The sequence below is a fragment of the Thamnophis elegans genome, chromosome 15 (assembly GCF_009769535.1).
Source record: "Thamnophis elegans isolate rThaEle1 chromosome 15, rThaEle1.pri, whole genome shotgun sequence".
In the NCBI taxonomy this organism is placed as follows: domain Eukaryota; kingdom Metazoa; phylum Chordata; class Lepidosauria; order Squamata; family Colubridae; genus Thamnophis; species Thamnophis elegans.
The window spans coordinates 5,115,030-5,137,398 of NC_045555.1; the positions used below are offsets into that span (position 1 = coordinate 5,115,030).

The following is a 22,369-nucleotide window of genomic DNA, read 5'->3' on the forward strand; positions in this document are numbered from 1 at the left end:
ATTCTACTATTCTAATCTACTATTCTAATCTACTATTCTAATCTATTCTACTCCATTCTAGTCTACTCATCTATCCTTCTATACTATTCTATTCTATTCTATTCTATTCTATTCTATTCTATTCTATTCTATTCTTCTATTCTATGCCTACGTCCTTCATATGCTTTAGCTTCCAGCCCCCCAACCATCATTGTTGCTCTTCTCTGCACTGTCAAGATGCATGGACTTCAACTCCCAGAATTCCCCAGGCTCACCGCTGTGACTCGGGACGGATATCCCGCCGGCCAACTGGTAGAGGCGCTGCTGCTGCTGCTGCTGTTCTTCAAAAGTGCTGTGTTCGTTGAGGGCGGACATCAGCCGCCGGTAATCTTCCTCCGGAGTCATCTGTGTCACCGGGCCCTCCAAAAGGGGTGTGTGGGAGTTTTCTGTGGGGCGGAAAGGCAAACAAACAAAAAATGGAAGGGTGAGTGGTGAGAAATAAGCGGTTCTTACAAAATGTAACAGCAATTTTGCACTGTGGTGTTCCCTTCGCCAAGTTAATTTTCTAGTCCTCATGATTCCGAATATGGTTGCGAAGAGTTGAAAACGAGCCCAGGGAATGATTCGGTTTTTTTTATTTTAAAGGTAAAGGTTCCCCTCGCGTATATGTGCTAGTCGTTCCCAACTCTAGGGGGCGATGTTCATCTCCGTTTCCAAGCCGAAGAGCCAGCGCTGTCCGAAGACGTCTCCGTGGTCATGTGGCTGGCATGACTCAACTCCCGAAGGGGCACAAAACGCTGTTCCCTTCCCACCTTCCCACCCTATTTTTCTACTTGCATTTTTTACATGCTTTCGAACTGCTAGGTTGGCAGAAGATGGGACGAGTCACGGGAGCTCCCTCTGTTATGCGGCGCTAGAGATTCGAACCACCGAATTGCTGACCTTTCTGATCGACAAGCTCAGCGTCTTAGCCACTGAGCCACCACATCCCAGGAACTGGTCCTTATTTTACGGAGCGTCAAATCCCTTACCGATGGAGTCTAGCGCATTTTAGCATGCAAAACAGGAGACGGGTCGTTGACTTGCACTCTTTCTGAATTTGGGGTGGGGGTAGATTTTTTGTTCAGGGTTCTGCATCTTTTTTTATTCCACTCTCCTTTAAAAAAAGAGAGAATTAAGTCCAGCCAAATTTAAGTGCTCGAGGGAGGGAACATATCTCGCTGTGTTGAGACTTCTGCAACATCATTGCCTTTTCTTTGTCAACAAATCTGATTAAAGAAGACTCCATTCTCAGTTAGCAAGAACTGGGCATCAAAAGCAGAGCCGGTTGAAACTTCTCTTTGCTTCTTAGCTGCAAGCAAAGACTAAAAATTTCTGTGGGAGTTTGAAGATGCTAGCTGGAGGAAGCCTCGCTGATTTCTCTCTCTTTCATCGTTTTTAAATTCGCGCTATTTACACGTCACTTTTGTAGGAAACATTTCAACTACCATTTTGGTGTCAAAGAAAGCCGCAATTTGACCGAAAAATCCAGGCTGCGGAAAGGGAAGATGAATTTATTTAGTGACTGCCACTAAACTACCATTGTCAAGGATTCGAAGGCTGTTTGGAAGCACAACCCCAGTCCCTTCCATCTTGCAAGCAGCCCTCAACTACTCGGCACCCGAATTTCCATCCCTAAGCAAGGCGGGACCCGAGCTGACGGTTCCCGATTTTCCAAAAAGCAAGAAAAATCCTTGTTCGCCGATGGATGAGACGCCACAAGGAGATTCGGCGTGAAAGGACGGGAAGGAGGAAGACTGGGAAGGATGGTGGTGAGGGGCACACTTCCAACACCCAGGCCTGATTTTCCAGAGGATCTGCTCTCTCTAAAACTCACTTCCAAAAAAATAAAAATTGGAAATGCCCTTTTTGCAGCCAGGAAGCCCACCTGCTTTCCATAGGGAGACCCATTCACTGGGGGAGGGGTTAATAAAGCAGAAAAAAGGACTAGGCTCAGCTCTTGCAACCCACCACTCACCCCAGGGAAGGAAGCAACCTTGTCTAGACTTCCAAACTCCCCCCCCTCCCTCCCCAACCTTCCCACTGCCGATACGCCCCTGCCACTGATTGACAAGCCCACCCACGTTCAGCGGCCAAACGACCCCGAAGTTCCCAGGAGAGAGAACGCCCCATTGAAGCAGCTGTCTGTCATCCCCTTCCCTGATCCGTGGGCGCGCACACGGCTGTGTGTGTGTGTGTGTGTGTGTGTGTGTGCAAGTGTGCAGGAGAGGAAGAAAAACCCCTCCGTTTCAAGAGCGCAATCATTTCCCCCCCCCCCCCTCCGGTAATAAGCTTAGAGGTTACAGGAAATGAGAGAGAGGGGGGGAGGGAGAGGGAGAAAGATAGATATAAAAAGAGACAGAGACACAAATAGAGAGAGAGACAGAGAGGAGAGAGGGGGAGAGAGAAAGAGACAGAAACAGACAGACAGGCAAACAGACGGGGGAGAGAGAAAGAGACAGAGAGAGACAAAGAGAGAGAGACAGAGAGAGGGGGGGCAGAGAGAGAGAAGGAGAGAGGGAGAGAGAAAGGGAGAGGGGGCAGAGAGAGAGAGAAGGAGAAAGGGGAGAGAGAAAGGGACAGAGACAGAGAGAGGAGGGCAGAGAGAGAGACAGACTGACACACACAGGGAGAGAAAAAAGAGACAGATGGAGAGAGAGAGAGAGAGAGACAGAAAGAGACAGACAGAGAGAGGAGAGAGAGGGAAAGGGAGAAAGACAGAGAGAGAGACAGAGAGAAAGAGACAGAGAGACAGAGAGAGACACAGACAGAGGGGGGCAGAGAGAGAACGGGCAGAGAGAGACAGAGACACAGAGAAGGGGGCAGAGAGAGAGAAGGAGAGAGGGAGAGAGAAAGAGACAGAGAGAGGAGGGCAGAGAGAGAGAGACAGACTGACACACACAGGGAGAGAAAAAACAGAGACAGATGGAGAGAGAGAGACAGACAGACAGAGACAGACAGAGAGAGGGAGAGAGAAAGAAGAGAGGCAGAGAGAGACAGAGACACAGAGAGAGGGGGGCAGAGAGAGAGAGACAGACACACACAGAGAGAGAGATAAAAACAGAGAGACAGATGGACAGAGAGGGAGAGAGAGAAAGAGGGGGGCATTTTTAATTACTGTCACTACATCGAGCAAGGAAAGGCTTCATGCGCAAAACAGAGGGGGAAGGAGAGAAACTCTGCTTCCTCCCCCCCCTCCACTTCCCATCAAGTCAGACACGTTGGCAATTTCCCTTCCATTCTCACTTTGACAGTTGGGGAGGGGGAGGCCTAAGGCCGGACCCGCATTTTGCAAATTCTCAGCTGCTGAGATGCTGCGGAGAGGACACAGCTGAAAAACTGGCCAAGCGGCAACCATAATCTTTATTTGGGGAAGGGGTGAAATTTCTACTACTTCCATATTCTGCTCTGTTTGACACCTTCAGCTCCTAACAGCCCAGAGATGCAGCCGAAGAGGGGAGGAGAGAAAAGTCGATAGGGAACTCTGCACATGGGCAGGAAACACTCTCTTGACCTCACTGCCCATCTCCGCTGAGAAGCTGAACGCTTGAAACAGCCAAAAGAAAACATCCAGATGTTTTAAAGACTTAAACTTGGTTAAGGCGAGTCAACCGAGGGGCAATATTGGCAGTCCATAGCATCGGAAATGGAATTCGAACGCGGATCACGACCGGGAAAACCGGCCAAATCGATTCCAAACCGCTTGGATCCTCTAAGGCTCCTGGCGATTTTAAACTTGCCTGCTTTTTAAGAGACAATTTCTCCCCCACCCACCCCCCCAATCGAATCAGGCCTGATTGGGAGATCCGAATTGATCTGAATGCACAAAGCATATGGGATTGATTTCTCACAATTGATTCAAGAGAATCCGGCTGAGTTCACCTACTTCCAGCAAAAATGTTCCATTTTTACTTTTTTTTTAACTGAGCGCAATAAGGATGTTGCTGCAGATGGAAGGGATTAAAATAAAAATTTAAAAAAAAAATACTTATGTGCCACTATTTGTGGAAGGTAAGATAAGGTTCTATCGTGCCCTGATTCTATGCCGTCCTATTTGGTTAAAAAGTTCCCCTTTCGCACGTGTGCTGTTTGTTCCCGACTCTAGGGGGCGGTGCTCATCTCTGTACCGAAGCCGAAGAGCCAGTGCTCTCCGAAGACATCTTCGTGGTCATGTGGCCGGCATGACTCAATTCCCGAAGGCGCACGGAACGCTGTTCCCTTCCCACCAAAGGTGGCTCCTATTTTTCTACTTGCATTTTTTTAACGTGCTTTCGAACTGCTAGGTTGGCAGAAGCTGGGACAAGTCACGGGAGCTCCCTCCATTATGCAGCGCTGGGGATTCGAACTGTTGAACTGTCAATCTTTCTGATCGACAAGCTCAGCATCTTAGACTATTGATGTCCTATTTATGTCCTATTTAGGGACATTTTCAAGCCATGTGCCTGCGTGGTGCACTCTCACATTTGCGGACCGGTAGGGAAAGTAAGTGAATACTATCCCTGGATATAGAGCTTCACCGTTCAGGGGCAGTGTATCACGGCATTATCAGACGCCAGCAGCAAAAGGCGAGGACTTCAGAAATACAATGCAGCTCGTGGTGCGTGGCCCAAAGTTTGAGAATTTCATCCCATTTGCTAATCTCACTTCTCCGTTTCCTTCCAGGGAAGCAGCAATGGTCCGAAAACAGATATTTCTTTTGGTTGGTGGGCGGAGCCTTTGTGGATTATTCTGTGACATCACAGCAGCTCAACCAATGGCTGAGTAAGAGAAGATTAACTGGCGAGCCAGAAGTCAAATGGCTGCATTCGGATAACGCGCTAAACTTAGATAATCCTGGTTAATTTGTGGCTAAGAGCTTAGAGGTTGTGTGAATCCAGAAAATGGGTTATTTCAGGAGCCAGGTTTAACATACCAGCATATTTGGGGCTCAGAAACACCCCCCCAAGCCAGGCCAGAAAAGGGTCCCCTTTTGTGAGCCATTCTTAACCACGGAAAAACTCCCCGAATCTTTTTTTTTTTAGCTTAAACTGCAAATTCAGGTAAAGGGCAGCATGAGTTATCCAGGTTGTGTGTGTGTGTCTCTCCTTTGTTTTTTATTGTCGCGTTTAATTTATAGTTATGTGCGTTTTATTTGCGAAACCTCGCTCCCCCCAAGAGTCGGGAGGCGGTAAACATTTAATCAACCAATCGATAAAAATAAAATAATTAAGCTGGCGGGTGGGGTGGGGACGAAAGGGGGACAGGCGAGGTGATTGATCACAACGCCAATTGGGAAGTCGAGGAAGGGGGTGGTGGAGGGGGGCGGTAGGAACGACCGGTTTGGGGAGGGGAGGCCGCCGCCGCGTGGCATTGATCCCAACGCGATAGATGGCTGGGCTTCGCGAAAGCCTGATTAAAGCTCAGCGTCTCCGCGAGATAGATTAAACCGCTATCACCTTGATTAATTTTTCAGAGGATGCAGCGGGAGCCTGGAACATGTGTGTGTGTGTGTGTGTGTGTGGAAAGGAGGAGGAGAAAGGGGTGAAAAGGGAAAATTAGGGAAGAAGATATCCAAGAACTTCCCCCCAGAGGAGAGCAAAATGCTAAGAAACGGCCTTTGAAAGAGCTTGGATAAAAGGGTTTCATTAGCATGTCGGGAGGGAGCCCTGATTGGCGTTATTGACAGCTGCCTGTCTCCAAGGGAGTTTGAAAAGGGAGGGGGTTTCATTTGGTTTCCCCAGTTGCAATGGATGGCTGAGAAAGTTGGACCATAAGGAAGGCCAAAGAATGGAGGCCTTTGAACTCGGGTGCTGGAGAAGAAGACTCCTGCATTGAGTCCCTTGGACTGCAAGGCCATCCAACCGGTCAGTCCTAGAGGAGATCAACCCTGGCTGCTCTTTAGAAGGCCGGATCCTTCCTCCCTCCTTCCCACCATTTATCCTTCCTTTCTTCCTCCATTTATCCTTCCTCCCTCCCTTCCTCTCCCTCCATTTATCCTTCCTTCCTCTCCCTCCATTTATCCTTCCTCCCTCCTTCCCTCCATTTATCCTTCCTTCCTCTCCCTCCATTTATCCACCCTCCTTCCTTCCTTCCTTTCATTTATCTTTCCTTCCTTCCTCCATTTATTCATCCTTCCTATAAAAAAAAGCAGACAGCGCGCTGGCAGAAATTGTAAAGAGAGTTTCCTTTTCTCACCTTTTGGGGATTCGCTTCGAGATTTTTTGCTCTCCAAAAGACAGTCTCCGTTGCTATTGGGCAGACAGATTTTCCTTTTGCCTAAAACTTCATCTAGAATGGAACAGGAAGAGGGAGAGGAGAGAGAGGAAAAGAAGAGAGGAAGAGAAGGGAGGGAGGGAGAGATGGAGGGAGGGAAGAAGGAAGGGAGGGAGGAAGGAAGGAAGGAAGGAAGGAAGGAAGGGAAAGGTGAGCAGCAGGCAGGCAGGAAAAAAACAAAGGAAGGAAGGAAGGAAGGAAGGGAGGGAGGGAGGAAGGAAGGAAGGGAAAAGTGAGAGGCAGGCAGGCAGCGAAGAAGGAAGGAAGGGAAAGGTGAGCAACAGGCAGACAGGAAAAGGAAGGCAGGAAAAGGAAGGAAGGAAGGAAGGAAGATAGAGGGAAAGGAAAAGAGAAGGGAAGGAGGGGAAGGAGGGAGGAGAGGAGAGAAGAAGAGAAGTTCAGCTGGAAATGCACAATTATGCACACAGTCCCGTCCCCCCGTCCCCCGATTTCCTCCATCACCACCGCCACAATCTGTGAGCCTTTTCAGGCTTGCAAACACACACTCCACACACACACACACACTCCACACACACACACACACACACACACACACACAGACCCCAAACCAGCTGAGGAAGAAACCGAGGGAGGCTCGTTGCTGTGAGCATTCGCCTCGGTCTCTCTAACTCCCCGCCAGCCATCATCCTTCGGTGCGCTGATCGATGCGAAGGGCTCCCAGCCATAAATTTGCAAAATCTACTTTTATTTCCGTACTTAACTGCCTCATTTGATGGGCTCCCTTGCATTTCCCGGGGGGCTCCCTGTGAGCCCTGGTGTAAAACAGCCGGGGTCTGGGTGGGGTAGGGAGCCCAGGGATGGTGGGGGGGGAGACAGAAATGGAGAATCCCCCCCTGCCCCCATACACACATACACACTAATGTACAATCCCCGATCTCTCTCCATCGTCTCTCCCCTTTTGGGGAAGGGTCTCCAAACCCCTCTCTCTCCTGCCAGCCAGTGCAAAATATATAATACACAATTACAGAAACCCCTCCCTCCCACCCCCCTCCCACTTTGCCCTTCTTTTCCCATGTACATAAAAAAAAATCAATATTCTTCCATAATAACACTGGGGTGGGAATTGAAAGCACGTCAAATAAGAGCAGGCGAAAAAGAATTCATCTAAGCCTCTTCTCATCGGGAGAATCCCCTCCTCCTTTCTCTCCCCGTCCCCCCACCCAGCAAAAACTAGGGAGGGTCCTTCCTAAGATGCTTCCCAAAACCCCTTTTCCATCTGTGGCCTCAGCTGCCTCTTATCTGACTGTGGTCTCATCTGCATCTCTTCCTCCTGGCGAAGACACTAGAGAGGGTCCCTTCTGATATGCTTTCCACCCCTATTTCTTCTAAGGGTTCAGCTGCCTCTTATCTGTTTATTGCCTAGTGTGCGTCTCTTCCTCCTGTCTCTCAAGGTCTTTCCCACAGACCATTACAATATTTCTGCCCCCTCCTCTTTACTGGCAAAGACACTAGGGAGGGTCCCTTCTGATATGCTTCCCACACCCCTATTTCTTCTAAGGGTTCAGCTGCCTCTTATCTGTTTATTGCCTAGTGTGCGTCTCTTCCTCCTGTCTCTCAAGGTCTTTTCCACAGACCATTACAATATTTCTGCCCCCCTCCTCTTTACTGGCAAAGACACTAGGGAGGGTCCCTTCTGATATGCTTCCCACACCCCTATTTCTTCTAAGGATTCAACTGCCTCTTTGTGCAAAACGAGCACTAGAGGTGCAAACCGGGAATACTCTGAATTCTGCCTCCTTGGGGGAAAGGGGGAGGTTTTTCTGTTAAGGAGAGAAACCAAGATTCTAGTCCTCAAGGTTGCCATCATGCAAGAAACCCCTCCCCCACTGGATAATGAGTTTTTAAGAGCTGCGCTGGGTGCCAGAAATATTTCCTCGCCTCACCGACACAACTGCACGACACTGCGTGCGACGAAAGAGGATTTTTAAAATATGCAAATTGGGTTATTTACATTTTTCTTCTTTTCCCCCCATCTGCCTCGTTTAATCAGCGTGCAAAGTTAGAGGTTACGGAATTTAACTGGGCCCGGCGTGGGGGTTATTTATTTATTGTAATTCGGCGAAGATTTCGCGATGGGATTTTAAAATAAGTAACCCACCGACTGGTTTGTCTGTAAACCAGGTTGCACCCCTCAAAATTTAAAGTTTGGGGAGGAGGGGGATTTGGCTCCAAATATTATGGCACCCCAAACAAAGGGAAAAGAGCCCCTTGCCCAGGAAAATGGGCGGTGTAGTCCGAGGTATTGAAAGATTAAAGACCGTCAAAGGAAAGAAAGAATTTGGCGATCTATTTCTGATTCCTGAAACAAACAAAAAAACACCTATTGGGTACAGTGGATTCATTTAACGATGTGGGTTTCACTTAACCACCACTGCAATGACGGTTGCAAAATCAGGGCAGGTCACATGGTGACCCACTTAAAATTGACTTATGGTTCCAATTCCAGATTACCTCCATCGTGAATGCTCACCTCTCTTTAAGGATGCTTAGAAGGAGAGGTGTGTAATCCCAATTTATTTTACGACACAACAACAGTCCCAAAACAGTGTTGCAAAGTCACAATTATTGTAGAGGGGTTGAACCATACATTCCCTGAATTCAAATCACTCCGGAGTAGGATTCTGGTTGTCTTCAGACTCACATTAGATATATTACGAGCTATCTGAGGTGGTCTCCAATTGCAAGGGTGGGACGCGCTGGCTTAGTGGCTAAGACGCTGAGCTGTCAATCAGAAAGATTGGGCAGTTCGGCAGTTTGAATCCCTAGCGCTGTGTTATGAAGTGAGCTAAGGTTCGTGTGGATAAATATTCCTCTGAAACACTGTTTGCCAAGCCTTGCTGACTGTGAATGAAAGGAATTCACAGTCATGTAAATAATGAAAGGGATTTTGCCGGGACCAAGACTCTGCTTCGTGCTTTTTAAGGAAACTTGGGTCAAAACAGTTCTCCCCCCGCCCCCCTACCCCAATCAAACATGGTCTGAAAGAATTCTCACATATGTTTGGGCTCATCAAACCAGGGCTAGAAATCTTAATGATCTCCAGGACTGCTAATCTAAGCCTGAGATATGCAAAGCTGCATGTTTGATTCTTGAATCTTAAGTTTTGTTTTGTTTTTTCCTTGTGAACTGCCAAGAGTCGGGCAGCCTACGAACATAATAAATAAAAAAAGAAAATAATAAAGAGAAAAGAGAAGCCAAGAGAATAACGACAAGACGCCCACAGTAGTTGAATCTGGGCTCCGATGATGAACGACTCGGAAATAAATCCCAACCGTCTCACATCTGCTCACCACACAAATTCACAGACCATAAACCCGGAGCGCAAATGCGTACAAATGAATGTCCCCATTGGGAATGGTCTGGCTCAGGAATTCTGGGAGTTGAAGTCCACAAGTCCTAAAGGGGGGGGCGTTGTTCCCCATCTCTCAACTACGCTTCCCAAGCTGTCCTTATCATAAAAATCCGCAAAACGTCAATTGAAAGGAACCACATTGGTTCCCGATTCTATCTGTAGGGTTGCCAGCCATCTCCTGTCTCGCCTGCAGGATGCCAGTTTTCCATATATTCCCCATCTTAGCCAGGGGTAGGATTCAGCCGGTTCGGCTGAACCGGGTGCTAATTTTACATCTGATTCGCCGAACCCGTAGTTGCAAGGACTGGCTGGCCACCCCCGACCCGACTCTACCAGGAATCTCCACGTGCCCCGTTTTGGATGCCGGATAAATGCAGGCCTTGCACGGAGGATCTAGGACGGCGAAAAACGGGCCTCGTGGAAGTCCAGAAACCGACCCGTTTCTGGCCTCCAGAGGCGTGGGAAGCCGTTTTCACCCTCCTAGAGGCTTGAGGAAAGACTCCGGAGCCTGGAGAGCAAGGGTGGATTCCTGCCGGCATTACTATTGGTGCTCAAAAAATTTTGCATGCTCGGCGTGCATGGGCATTTATTTGCATTTAAAAAGATCTTAACAATTTAAAAAAAAAGAGGGGGGGAAATTACATTTTTTTTCCAATGAAGATTGTTCTGCGCGTGTGCAGAACAGAAAATAAAGATGGTGGCGCCCAGGATAGAACGGTCACGGGTTCACCCGAGTTACTACCTCTTCAGCCGAACCTGTAGGAATCCACCTCTGCTAGGAAGGGCGAAAAAGCCCACCACTGCACCCTGCGGCGGTGCAGGAGGCCAAGTAGCCTACGCCCACCACAGCCACGCCAGTGGTGAGATTCAACCAGTTCGCACCTATTCGGGAGAACCGGTTGGTAACTTTCTAAGCAGTTCAGAGAACCGGTTGTTGGAAGAAATCTCCTTTTGTTTCTTTCCCCACTTTACAGGGCTAATCCTGTAAGGAAGGCAGGAAGGAGACATTCTGGTGTTTCTAGCCTAATCTTTATTGCCCTGCTTACAGAAACTGCCTCTCTGGTTAACCCTTATTACCATTGTAACAAGTGCCCATCAACGTGAGTGATGTTGAGTTGGCCATGCCCACCCAGTCACATGACCACCAAGCCCCACCTACCCTGCTGGTCATTAGGGCAGAGAACCGGTTGTTAAATTATTTGAATCCCACCACTGGGCCACACCCATCCAGCAACAGGGCAGAGAACCGCCGGCTAAAATTTTTGAATCCCACTCCTGCTGAGCTAGCTCTCTTTCGCCCCTCGGTGAGTACCAATCCTACGCCAGGCACCAGGTTAACGTATCACACCTCCCTGCCCAGAAAACACAAGCTTTGCTCGTAAGGTGCCCAGAGGTGGCACCTTCAGTGTCCCTGAAATGTGCCCCTTCAATCACGGGGCTGACCTCCCCCCCTCCGGCCTTTGACAGCCAGACTTAATTCCTCTTTTTTTTTTATCCCCTTAATCTGTCATCTTTATCAGGCAGGGGAAGTGCCAAGCGGCACGCTGGTTGCCCCAGTCCCGATCAATCTCCGCATTACAGCTGACAGAATGGTGCTAATAACTTATTGATCGGGTGTTCGCCGAGCCCTGCCGGGGCCGAAGAGCTTGCCATTGATTGGCTGCGTGGGGGGAAAAAAGAGCCGCTCGGCTCCGCACGGAGAGGAAAGGCTTCAAATAGTGTCTTTCCCCCCACCCACCCCCCAGGAACGACGGGGATCGGGGAGGCGCGTCGGAGAAGAAAACGCATGACAAATGACTGTGGAGGGCGACGACCGGGTGGAAAAAAAGAGGGTGGGGGAAGGAAAGGAAGCATAAGGGCAACGAATGCGTGGGAAAAAGCAGATCTTGGAGGAGGAGGGGGAAAAGTCACCACAAGGTGACCTTCTCCTTCCTTTTTTTTTTTGAAAAAAATCTTGCAATTGTTTCTTTGTTGTTGTTTTTTTGCCCGTGGAGATTTGTATAGAAATACCGTATTTTTTGGAGTATAAGACGCACCTTTTTTCCCCTCAAAAAAGAGGCTGAAAATCTGGGTGCTTCTTCTACACTGAATACAGCATTTTTGGCCTCCCGAGACCCCGTCCCCTTCACCAAAATGACGTTGCAAAGGCTTTAGGAGGCTTTCAGAGTGATCCTGCGGACTGGGGAGGAAAGAAATGAGCAAAAAACAACCCGTTTTTGCCCCCACCCAGCCCCCAGCCGCACTCTATAAGCTTCCTAAAGGCTATCCATGTCCTTTTTTTGACAAAAAACAGGCCCATTTTTGCAAAAATAACAGGGCGATTTTTGCTCGTTTTTGCCCACCCCCCAGGAGCACTCAATAAGCCTCCTAAGGGCTATTCATGCCCCTTTTGTGGGGGGAAAGGGGGGCCGTTTTTGGGAGGCTTGAAGAGTGCAAAAAATATTTTTTTTAAATTTTCCTCTTCAAAACCTTGCTGCGTCTTATACTCCGAAAAATACGGTAGTCTCCCGCCTAAGAGATCCAAGGGGGTCTCTAATCTTTTAGCCTCCTGGAGGGCTGCGAGCTACAATTGGGGTGTGTGTGTGTGTTAAGATGCGAGGTCTGGGTGGGAGGGAAGGGCGAACTGTGCTTTTGATCTCTCTTTTGATTGTCTATTTGATGGGATGGTCAGGCCTGTAAGTGGGTGGGTGAACAGGTAAGATGGAAAAATGGATGGAATGGAGGGATGGGTGGACCGACAGGCAGACAGAGGGACAGACAAATAGAGGGAAGGATGGACAGAGGAAGGGAGGGTGGTGTTTTGACCTAGGCTTCCCCAAAAACCACGAGGCAGAGTCCTGGTCCCTGACAAAACCCCTTTTATTAAACGAAGGTGAATTCCTCTCCTTCACATTCAGCAAAGGCCTGGCAAACAGTCTTTCAAAGGAGTATTTATGACCACCGACCTTATCTCTCTTGGAAAGCTGCCAAGCTGTAAATCTTTTCCCAAATGAGGTTTCTGTGCAAGGAAAAACCGGGCACAGAGTCTTGGAGATTCACGGACAGATCTCCGCACTCTTGAAACGAATCTAATGAACGAATTGTTTCCCGAGGGCCACCCCAGAAAAGGTGCTGGGAAGGGGGGGAGGGGGGAAGAAAAGAAGAAATAAAAGAAGACTAGATTGCCATCTGTCTGAAATGGTGTAGGGTCTCCTGCTCGGCTGGCGGGGTGGGGTTGGATTAGATGACCTACAAGGCCCTTTTCCAACCCTGTCAAAAAGCGCTCTGGAAACAGACAAGGAAAATGGAAGAATTATGGGAGGGAAGTTAAGAGCGAGGCCCGCAGGGGAAGGGATGCAGGCTGCCCAGCGGTCGCCATGCCAAGTTCTTAATTGGCTGGGCATTTTCTGAGCCCCAACTCAGGATGACCAATTAGTTCCCCAGTGAGAGGAACAGGCCAGGCCTGATGGGACAAGACGCAGACCCAATTATTGGGGGAAATCAGCAGGGACTCCCGGTTAATTTATACGCCGCAGAGCTGCATTAGGCGGTTTAACTCCTGCATCCCGCTTCTCCTTCAGTTGTCTCTCTTTGCAAAGCCTCACAAACACACACACGCACATGCACACCACCCTCCCCAAAAAATGGGGAAATTGAAGTGGGGGGGGGGGAAAAGGGGGTGTATGGAAGTGTGAGATTTGCCAGCAGTTCCTCCCCGAACAGTTCTCTTTAAATCCTTCAGCTTAAATCAGGCGTGAGGAGGAGGATCTGGCCCTCCAAACACACACACAAACACACACACACACCACACACAAATCTATAATGTATTGATCCCCTTTAACATTTTTGCACAAGGCCTAAAGCAGGGGAGATAGTCTTCGGGCTGATATTGGCAGCGAATGTTCCTGCCTTTAAACACTTTTTTTTTTTTTTTAAGGAAGAATTTAGCTTTTAAAGGCCAATGTGAGAAAATGCCTATCAAAGAAGGCAAAGTAGATCTATCCTTTGGGGGGGGGCTTTTGGGGGGGTTGCATAAAATAAATAAAACAGAGGAGTAAGACTCAAGGGGTGCTTGGCCTAATTAATATCCTTTGAGAAAAAAACAAAATATGAAATTGCAAGGTTGAACAAGGGTTTGAAATCTCGGTGGTGGGTGGCCAGCGGAAGGATTTGAGAACTGCAGATAGGGAATAAAGATGCACGCATAAAAATAAAAAATAAAAACCAGACAGAACTTAGAACTATTCTGACAGAAGCTTCTTCCCGAGAGCCTGAAGCAAACTCCTTGTCCCGACAAAAAAACCCTTCTATTAACTGACTGTGGATTCTGCTTATTCGCATCCAGCAAAGTCTTTCAAGGGAGGATTTACGGTCACAGACCTTATCTGGTTTGGAGAGCTGCCAGGCCAGGCCGATCTCTGCAGAACCTAGCAAGCAGTCTCGGAGAGTCGCGAACCAATGAAGTGAGCTAATGGCCTCCTGCAAACTCCACTCCCCTGTCGCTCCTCTTTTATCTCCTCTGGGAGGGGCCATTCACCATCCACCTGTGGCCTTATTCCCAAGTCAACCCCTGTTCTTTAGCTGTTCCCTTCGTCTGGCAACTCACACTGGGAACAGGCTCCAGCTGTTCTTCTGCCTCACTGATGTCTGACTCTGAAGGCAGCTGATAACTGTCAGACGGCCCTGGCCCCCTTCTCTGCCTCCGACACAGAGCCCTCATCAGAGCCTTCCCCAGACTCCAGGACTGGCCCATCCTCCTCCCCAACCTCCTCACTGTCTGACTCTGCTGCCAGCTGTGCTGGCTGCTGGCAGGCCCAGCAAGAACTTTGAGTAACGAGGTTGAAAAGGACCTTGGAGGTCTTCTAGTCTGACCTCTGCTCAAGCAGAAAAACCTATACAGGTAGTCCTGGACTTATAACAGCTCATTTAGTGACTACTACAACGGTTCTGGAAAAAGTGACTTATGTCCCTTTTTCACCAAGAAGGTTGCATGGCCGGTCATGTGATCAAAATTCAGAGGCTTGGAAACTGGTTCCTATTTATGACGGTTGCGGTGTTAAGTTGAGGACTAACGGCAAAGTTAGCACTAGAATGGAACGATCAATTTAGCAACCTTGGAAGAGGTGCTCCATTCCGAGGTTTCCTTCCCTGAACATCCCCAAGCAAATCTAGACAGCATCCTAAAAAGCAGAGACATCACCCTGCCAACAAAAGTGTGTCTGGTCAAGGTGATGGTTTCCCCAGTTGCCATGGATGGCTGTGAAGGTTGGACCGTAAGGAAGGCTGAGAGCCAAAGAATGGAGGCCTTTGAACTCTGGTGCTGGAGAAGAAGACTCCTGCATTGAGTCCCTTGGACTGCAAGGCCATCCAACCGGTCAGTCCTAGAGGAGATCAGCCCTGACTGCTCTTTAGAAGGTCCTAAATCCTGAAGAGGAAACTCAAAGACTTTGGCCACCTAATGAGAAGGAAGAAGGACTCCCTGGAGAAGAGCCTCATGCTGGGAACGATGGAGGGCAAAAGAAGAAGGGGACGGCAGAGAAGGAGGTGGCTGGATGGAGTCATTGAAGCAGTCGGCATGAGCTTCAATGGACTCCAGAGAATTGTAGGGGACAGGAAGGGCTGGAGGGATGTTGTCTATGGGGTCGCGATGGTCAGACACGACTTCGCAACTAACAACTAATTATCTATCTATCTATCTATCTATCTATCTATCTATCTATCTATCTATCTATCTATCTATCTATCTATCTATCCTGCAAGTCCCTTGGACTGCAAGGCCATCCAACCGGTCAGTCCTAGAGGAGATCAACCCTGGCTGCTCTTTAGAAGATCCTAAATCCTGAAGAGGAAACTCAAATCCTTTGGCCACCTAATGAAGGAAGAAGGACTCCCTGGAGAAGAGCCTCATCCTGGGAACGATGGAGGGCAAAAGAAGAAGAAGGGGACAGCAGAGAAGGAGGTGGCTGGATGGACTCACTTAAATGAGCTTCAATGGACTCCAGAGGATGGTAGAGGACAGGAAGGCCTGGAGGAACATTGTCCATGGGGTCGCGATGGGTCGGATGTGACTTCACAACTGACAACAACCCCCCGCCCCCCAAGTCACTGGCAATCTTGCTTTCCGAGCGAATTTACCTAACCGGATAGAAAAAATAGGATTTGTTGACCCAGGCGCGCAAAAGCCTCTCAGGTGCCACACTGGTGTTCATCCCTTTGTGTGTTGCTCTCAATTAAGATTAACAACAGCCTTATCCCTGCCTGCCAAAGGCTACTGCCTTACATCCCTCGTCGTCTTACACGGGAATTTTACGAGGAGAAGCCAGGTTGAGAAGGAAAGGTTCTACTTGGTGCACCTGGAACAGCAAAGTTACACACACAAATCCTCTATTGAACGGGGAATAAATCATAAAAAGGTGAACTGTTTTATTTTCAGATGGAATTCAACTATCACACCTCCCTCATGCAAAGATTTAAATTCCTGCTGTTATTCATACACCTCCCTTCTTCTTTTCTGTTCTGAGCGAACATGAAGCAAACTCCTTGTCCTGACAAAAAACCCTTTTTATTAATTGACTGTGGATTCTGCTCTTTCACATCCAGCAAAGTCTTTCGAGGGAGGATTTATGGTCACAGACCTTATCTGGCTTGGAGAGCTGCCAGGCCGATATCTGCAGAACTTGGCAAGGAGTCTTGGAGAGTCACGAAGCAATTAAACGAACTAATTGTCTCCTGCAAGCTCCACTCCCCTTTCGCTCATCTTTTATTCCCTCTGGGAGGGGCCATTCACCATACACCTGTGGCCTTCCTCCCAAGACGACCCCTGTTCTTTAGCTGTTTCCTTCTTCTGGCAACTCTGCGCACGCGCATACTGGGAACAGGCTCCAGCTGTTCTTCTGCCTCACTGATATCTGGCTCCGAAGGCAGCTGATAACTGGCATATGGCCCTGGCCCGCTCTCTGCCTCCGACACAGAGCCCTCATCAGAGCCTTCCCCAGACCCCAAGACTGGCCCATCTTCCTCCCCAACTTGCTCACTCTCCGAATCTGCTGCCAGCTGTGCTGGCCGCCGGTAGGTCACAACATTTTCCTCTGCTGAGAGACCCATAAGTCTGTTCCACCTCTGTTTCCCAGCTGGCCATTTGAACAACCCTGCAAATTATAGACCCAGAGGCTGGTGGGATTTTTTTTGAGGGGTGTGTGTGTCTCCCCTCATTTCCCTGCATTTCCCTTCCCTGCACTGCCAATTTCAGATCAATTAATTGGAGGGGAGACCCCCATGACAGGTTCTCTGCTTTTACTCTGGAGTAGAAGTAGGGAGGCTTGAAGGAAGGGGACCAACATCTGGATGTGTGACAGGGCTGCAGAAGTCGGTTCCGCTTGCGGAAGCAGAAGACAAACTGGGCAAGCTAAAATATTGAATCGCTGGACTGGAAGGACAGAGTGGATAATTTAATTTAGCCTCCCTTGCTCTCCCCTGAAGCGTTTTTTTATTATTATTATTATTATTATCCAGTCAATGTTGGCGGCCGCTTTTTAACTCTACACATTCCCTCCTCTCTCCAGAAATTGAAATCTTCTGACACCAACAGTCCGCCACCAAAAAGAAACCCTGAATCTACAAGAGGGGGGGGGGAAAGGGGTGGTGAGAATCCCACCAACCACCAGCAGAGGGCAGCGGAGAGGTGGCATTTCCTGCGCCTGTGTCTCTCTCCTGCCCTCTAATGATAATGTCAGGTTTTCACACAACACTGGAGAAAAAGCAAATCCCCTTCTTGTTAGTTGAGAAGGGGATTGTTGATCTTAACTGCCTTACTCCATGATTAAGAGATGCCGGTAATACCTCCAGGTCTCTGGTGGGCCGGGCTGAGTGAGAAACAGCTAAGTGTTGCATCAGAGATCTTACGAACACCTCAATCATTGACAGCAGCTCCAAGAGAGCAAAATCGATGCAGCAATTAGATTTTATCAGCATCGTCTCTCTCTCCCTCCCTCCCTCTCTCTCTCTCTCTCTCTCTCCCTCTCTCTTCTCTCTCTCCACACCCCTACTCTTTTCCATGAGCTCACGAGGCCGTATTAGAGCTGGGGAGGGGGTGCATTCTGGCCTCAAGGAGACTGTTTTTGATTTCCAGGCTGAGTTTTTTGGGGGGGTGAGATTAAATGATGCCAAAAGCCATCGGACTCCTTGGCAAGTTGGATTCTTGTGCAATTAGCAGGACGCGCTTTTTAAAAAAACAACAACCAAAACCCAAAACGGAGCGCAAACATAATCCAGGACTGCGGCTGGAAGTCAGCTAGGCTTCCTGAGACAAGTAAAAAGCATGCGCTTACTCCCAAAAACCCTCTTTTTATTTCAACGGCTGTGAATTATGTTCATTCACAGCCCGTAAGGAGTCACAAATAGTTTGTAAAGAGTCCGACAGTAGTCTGCCAAAGTCTTTCTAGATAAGGCTGATAAGCAGCCTCCTTTATCTCCCTTGAAACGCTCCCAAACACCTAATTGCCAATTAGCTTTGCAAGGCCACACGGAGCACAGAGTCAAAACGGAGCTTCCGAATTTAAACCGACCAGGACGAACAAAGTTGCTTCCTGCAAAGGTTCACGTGCCTTTGCTCTTCCTTTATGTCTTATGGGAGGGGCCAATCATCTCCAAGCCTTACCCACGAGTCGCCCCTTCTTGCCTTCTGGCAGCTCTGTACCTGCGCGCACTGGGAACAGGCTCCCGCTGTTCTTCTGCCTCGCTGATGTCTGAGTCTGGAGGCTCCGGAGGCAGCACATAACTCCCAGATGGCCATGCCCCCCTCTCTGACACAGAGCCCTCATCCGAGCCTTCCCCAGACTCCAGGACTGGCCCATCTTCCTCCCCAACCTCCTCACTGTCCTACACCGGTGGATCACAACAGCTAGCCTCGATTCCAGAAGAATAAAATGCATCTTTCCTCATGCTGAACCATTATCACTTTGAGATGAGGGTTGCAGATGCTGCGCCCACGCCATCGCGAGGGTTCCCCCCCCCTTTTTAAAGGGATGGGTACCTTTCAGCCCCCTCCCTCCCCAAACCTAGAAGAATCTCATGAGAGAGGGATGGAAGACGCAGGAAGGGGAATACTTCTCAATGTATTTGTTAAAAGAACAGAAAAAAGCAGGTGGGTCAAAATTTCAGCAGCAAAGGGACAGGACAGATGCTGCAGACTTCAAAAGGGGGGGGGGTGTCCTCTCCACTTTCTGGATTAAACCCGTGCCCAGTAATTCAAAACTAAAACGAGGAGAGGACGTGCCTCTGTATACGTTTTGGGGTTTGGTAAAGTTTGCTAGGAAATGAAACAGACCTTGATCCACCCTTGAGAGTTTAGTAAGATGTGATTGGGTTAAAATGTGTTCTGTTTACACAATTTGGGGTGGGGGGTGGGGAGAGAAAATAATCAAGGAGAGAAGCAACCTAGAACTAAGGAGAAATTTCCTGACAGTGAGGACAATTAATCAGTGGAACAGAATTTGCCTCCAGAAGTTGTGAATGCCCCAACCCTGGAAGTCTTTAAGAAGATGTTGGATAGCCATTTGTCTGAAGTGGTGTAGAGTTTCCTGCCTAAGCAGGGGGTTGGACTAGAAGACCTCCAAGGTCCCTTCCAGCTCTGTGATTCTATATACTAATCCAGGAGAGAAGCAACTTAGAACTAAGGAGGAATTTCCTTACAGTGAGAACAATTAATCAGTGGAACAGAAATTGCCTCCAGAAGTTGTGAATGCTCCAACACTGGAAGTCTTTAAGAAAATGTTGGATAGCCATTTGTCTGAAACGATTTCCTGCCTAGGAAGGGGGGTTGGACTAGAAGACCTCCAAGGTCCCTTCCAACTATTCTATTCTATTCCATTCCATTCTATTCTACCATATTCTATTCTATTCTATTCTATTCTTTCAAAGTTTTAAATGCCTTCTCAACCACCTGCGCCAACTGCTCCCTCGTCATTCCTTCCTGGGAAAACATAAAAATATTTTTCAAAACAACAACGGGACCATCGTATCCTATGGAAGTCAATCCTGAGCGTTTCTGGATTTATCTCTGGGTCTCGGTCTGGCCCGTTGGGTTGCCCAGCTTTGCCAGGAAGCTTCTGGGCCTCGCCGTTCGGCTGAAGGGTACCTTCGGTTCTCTGCCACCCGTCCCATTTCTCCAGTGGGCAGGGGCAGGCGTGGGGGAGAAAGAGCTCGACCTTTCCCTGTCTCCCCCCCCCCTAATTCTCCCCCTAATTCTGCGGCCAGACAAGCCACGCTCCGTGAAAGCAAGGAAAAGGTCAGAGCGCGGCAGAAGGTGCAAATGAGGGGAGGGGGAGGGAGGAGGGAGGGAGGGAAGGGATTCGGGTGAGCCCTCCGCACACCGCCACCGGCTTTTGATTAATGAAATTACACAACCTGCCAAGCCCTCGTTCCGCACCGCTGCCTGTCAAAACTCCCCCGGAGGCTGTTCAGCTTCTCCGGCACGGCAGACGCTCGAAACACACACACACACACACACACACACACACACACACACACACACAGCCAAATCCAAGAGCGAATTTTAACAGCTCTCCCACCTATGCAATTCTTTCTCTCCCTCCCTCCCCCCTCTCTCTCTCTCTGCCTCTCTCTCTCTCTCTGTATCTCTCTCTCTTTCTTTCTCACGCACACACACACATACAGAGCAGAGCCCTTCCGTGTCCCTGCGCGCCACTTACCTGCTGCTCCCAAGCCAACCTCGAGGCTGCTTCTTTTGAACTCGCAACGGCTCTGCGTCTCGGGCATGCCGAGCTGCCGGCTCTGGTGAAGGTTGGAGAGGAAAGAGGTGAGATCACCGTTTTGGCTGTGAAGAGAGAGGAGGGGAAAAAAAGAAAAAGGGCTCACATCAGCAGCTCACGCTTCTCCCGGAGTGTGTGTGGGGTGCATCTGCCTGTCTGTCTGTCTGTCTGGTTCTCTCCCCACCCCCAGCCCCACACCCGTAACCTTCTCCAGGGCTGCACCCCTCCCAGGATTAACTAAGTCCTGTAATCTTGCAAGTTTTCCCTTCCCTGCTCTGCTCTTTTTTCCCTTTGTGCACCGAAGGGCCTGTTTTTAATTTCGACGCGCACACACAACTCGAATTGTGCGTTTCAAAGCGAGCAGGGGTTTTCGCTTCTCGCCTGCCATGTGTGGGTTGGAAGCGGTTTTGGGTTTTTTTCCCAGCCAATTTTTTAGGAAATTGGGAATTGTGCGAAGGCTTTTTTTTCCCCCTTTATTTCTTTTCTTCCAGCCCTTTCTAGGAAAATCCACTTGCTGCAAAGAAGGGATCAGTTTAGAGACGGACGAGGCATTGTGGACGGGGGACGGGGAATCTGGGGAATATGAGTGGAGGGGGGGGGCTGCTCCAAAGATTAAATCAATCACCCGATTCTCCAGAGAGAAACCGACCGAAAAAGGAGGAGGAAAAAAGACATTTCCGAATTGATTCCCATCCAGCATTCCACATCGTTCCCACCAGAAACATCTGCCACGCTGTTTGAGGATGATGGGAACCGTAGTAGTCCAATTGTTCCACCCCTTTTGAACTTCACAGAATAATTCACGGGGAGGGGGGAACTGACTCACTTGGAGACATAGAGGGGGAGAAACAGCTGCAGGCCTTATTTATTTATTTGTTCAACTGATTTGCCATCCAACACCCAAAGACTCAAGGGCAATTCACAGGTCTACATCTTGGCCAAAATTAGGCGGGGTGGTGGTGGTTAAGTATGATAGATAGATAGATAGATAGATAGATAGATAGATAGATAGATAGATAGATAGATGATAGACAGACAGACAGACAGATAGATAGATAGATAGATAGATAGATAGATAGATAGAGATAGATAGATAGATAGATATAGAGATAGAGATAGATAGATAGATAGATAAATAGAGATAGATAGATAGATAGATAGATAGATAGATAGATAGATAGATAGATATAGAGATAGAGATACATACATACATACACACACACACACATACACGTACACACACACCTTTTTGGCCTCTTTAAAAAAAAAGAAAGATACATGTTAAAATTAAATATGTATATTGAAAAGGAACTCTAAATACCATCAACATAAAAGGGAGCTTGCTCAGAAGCGGAAATACACCAAGTAAATGAGATGAAGAGTGGGAAGAAAAGGAGAGAGAGGTAAGGGAAGAAGAGAGGGATAGGAGAGAGGACAAGGAGGGGGGAAGAGGAGGAGAGAAAGGAGGAGTGGAAAGGGAAGAGAGGAGAAGGAGAGAGGAAGGGGAAGGAGAGAAGAGAAGGATGACAGAGGGAAGAAAGGAGGTAGGGAGGAGGAGGAGAGAGGGAGAAGAAAGTGAGGGATAAGGTACAAATAGGTTGTATGGAGAGCAGAAGAGCCAATAATTGATTTTGGGAGTTGATGGTAAGATGAATTGATGTAAACATTGAATAATACAATACGATGTTGGCTATGTAATAGTATGGATGTGGATTGTATGTTATGAAAATGGAAAAATAAAATAAAAACTTTTTTTTAAAAGGGCAGTTCACAGGTAAAACAAAGACATTTTTTTAAAAAAAAAACAACCCTGCATTTTTAACTATCCACAGTTTTCCCCAAATTATTTTTCAAAGAGCAAAGGTAGCCCTTACAAAGCACAACAGCAGTTCGATTCGATTTCGATTTATATGCTGCCCTTCTCCCAAGGACTGGTCCCTGGAATTAAGTTGAATTTGCATAGGTGGTTTTTTTTGTT

General features: G+C 48.4%; 1 protein-coding gene across 3 annotated transcripts in view; it reads right to left on the reverse strand.

Moving 5' to 3' along the window:
* Positions 1-22,369, reverse strand: part of SAMD11 (sterile alpha motif domain containing 11) — a 106,942-nt gene that overhangs the window by 33,234 nt on the left and 51,339 nt on the right. For all 3 annotated transcript variants that reach the window (XM_032232119.1, XM_032232120.1, XM_032232121.1), the window contains exons 4-6: positions 20,332-20,456; positions 6,193-6,285; positions 255-425 (exon numbers count right to left, since the gene is read on the reverse strand). In XM_032232119.1, the coding sequence (XP_032088010.1) occupies positions 255-425; positions 6,193-6,285; positions 20,332-20,456 (389 nt within the window). The remainder of the gene's footprint in view (positions 1-254; positions 426-6,192; positions 6,286-20,331; positions 20,457-22,369) is intronic.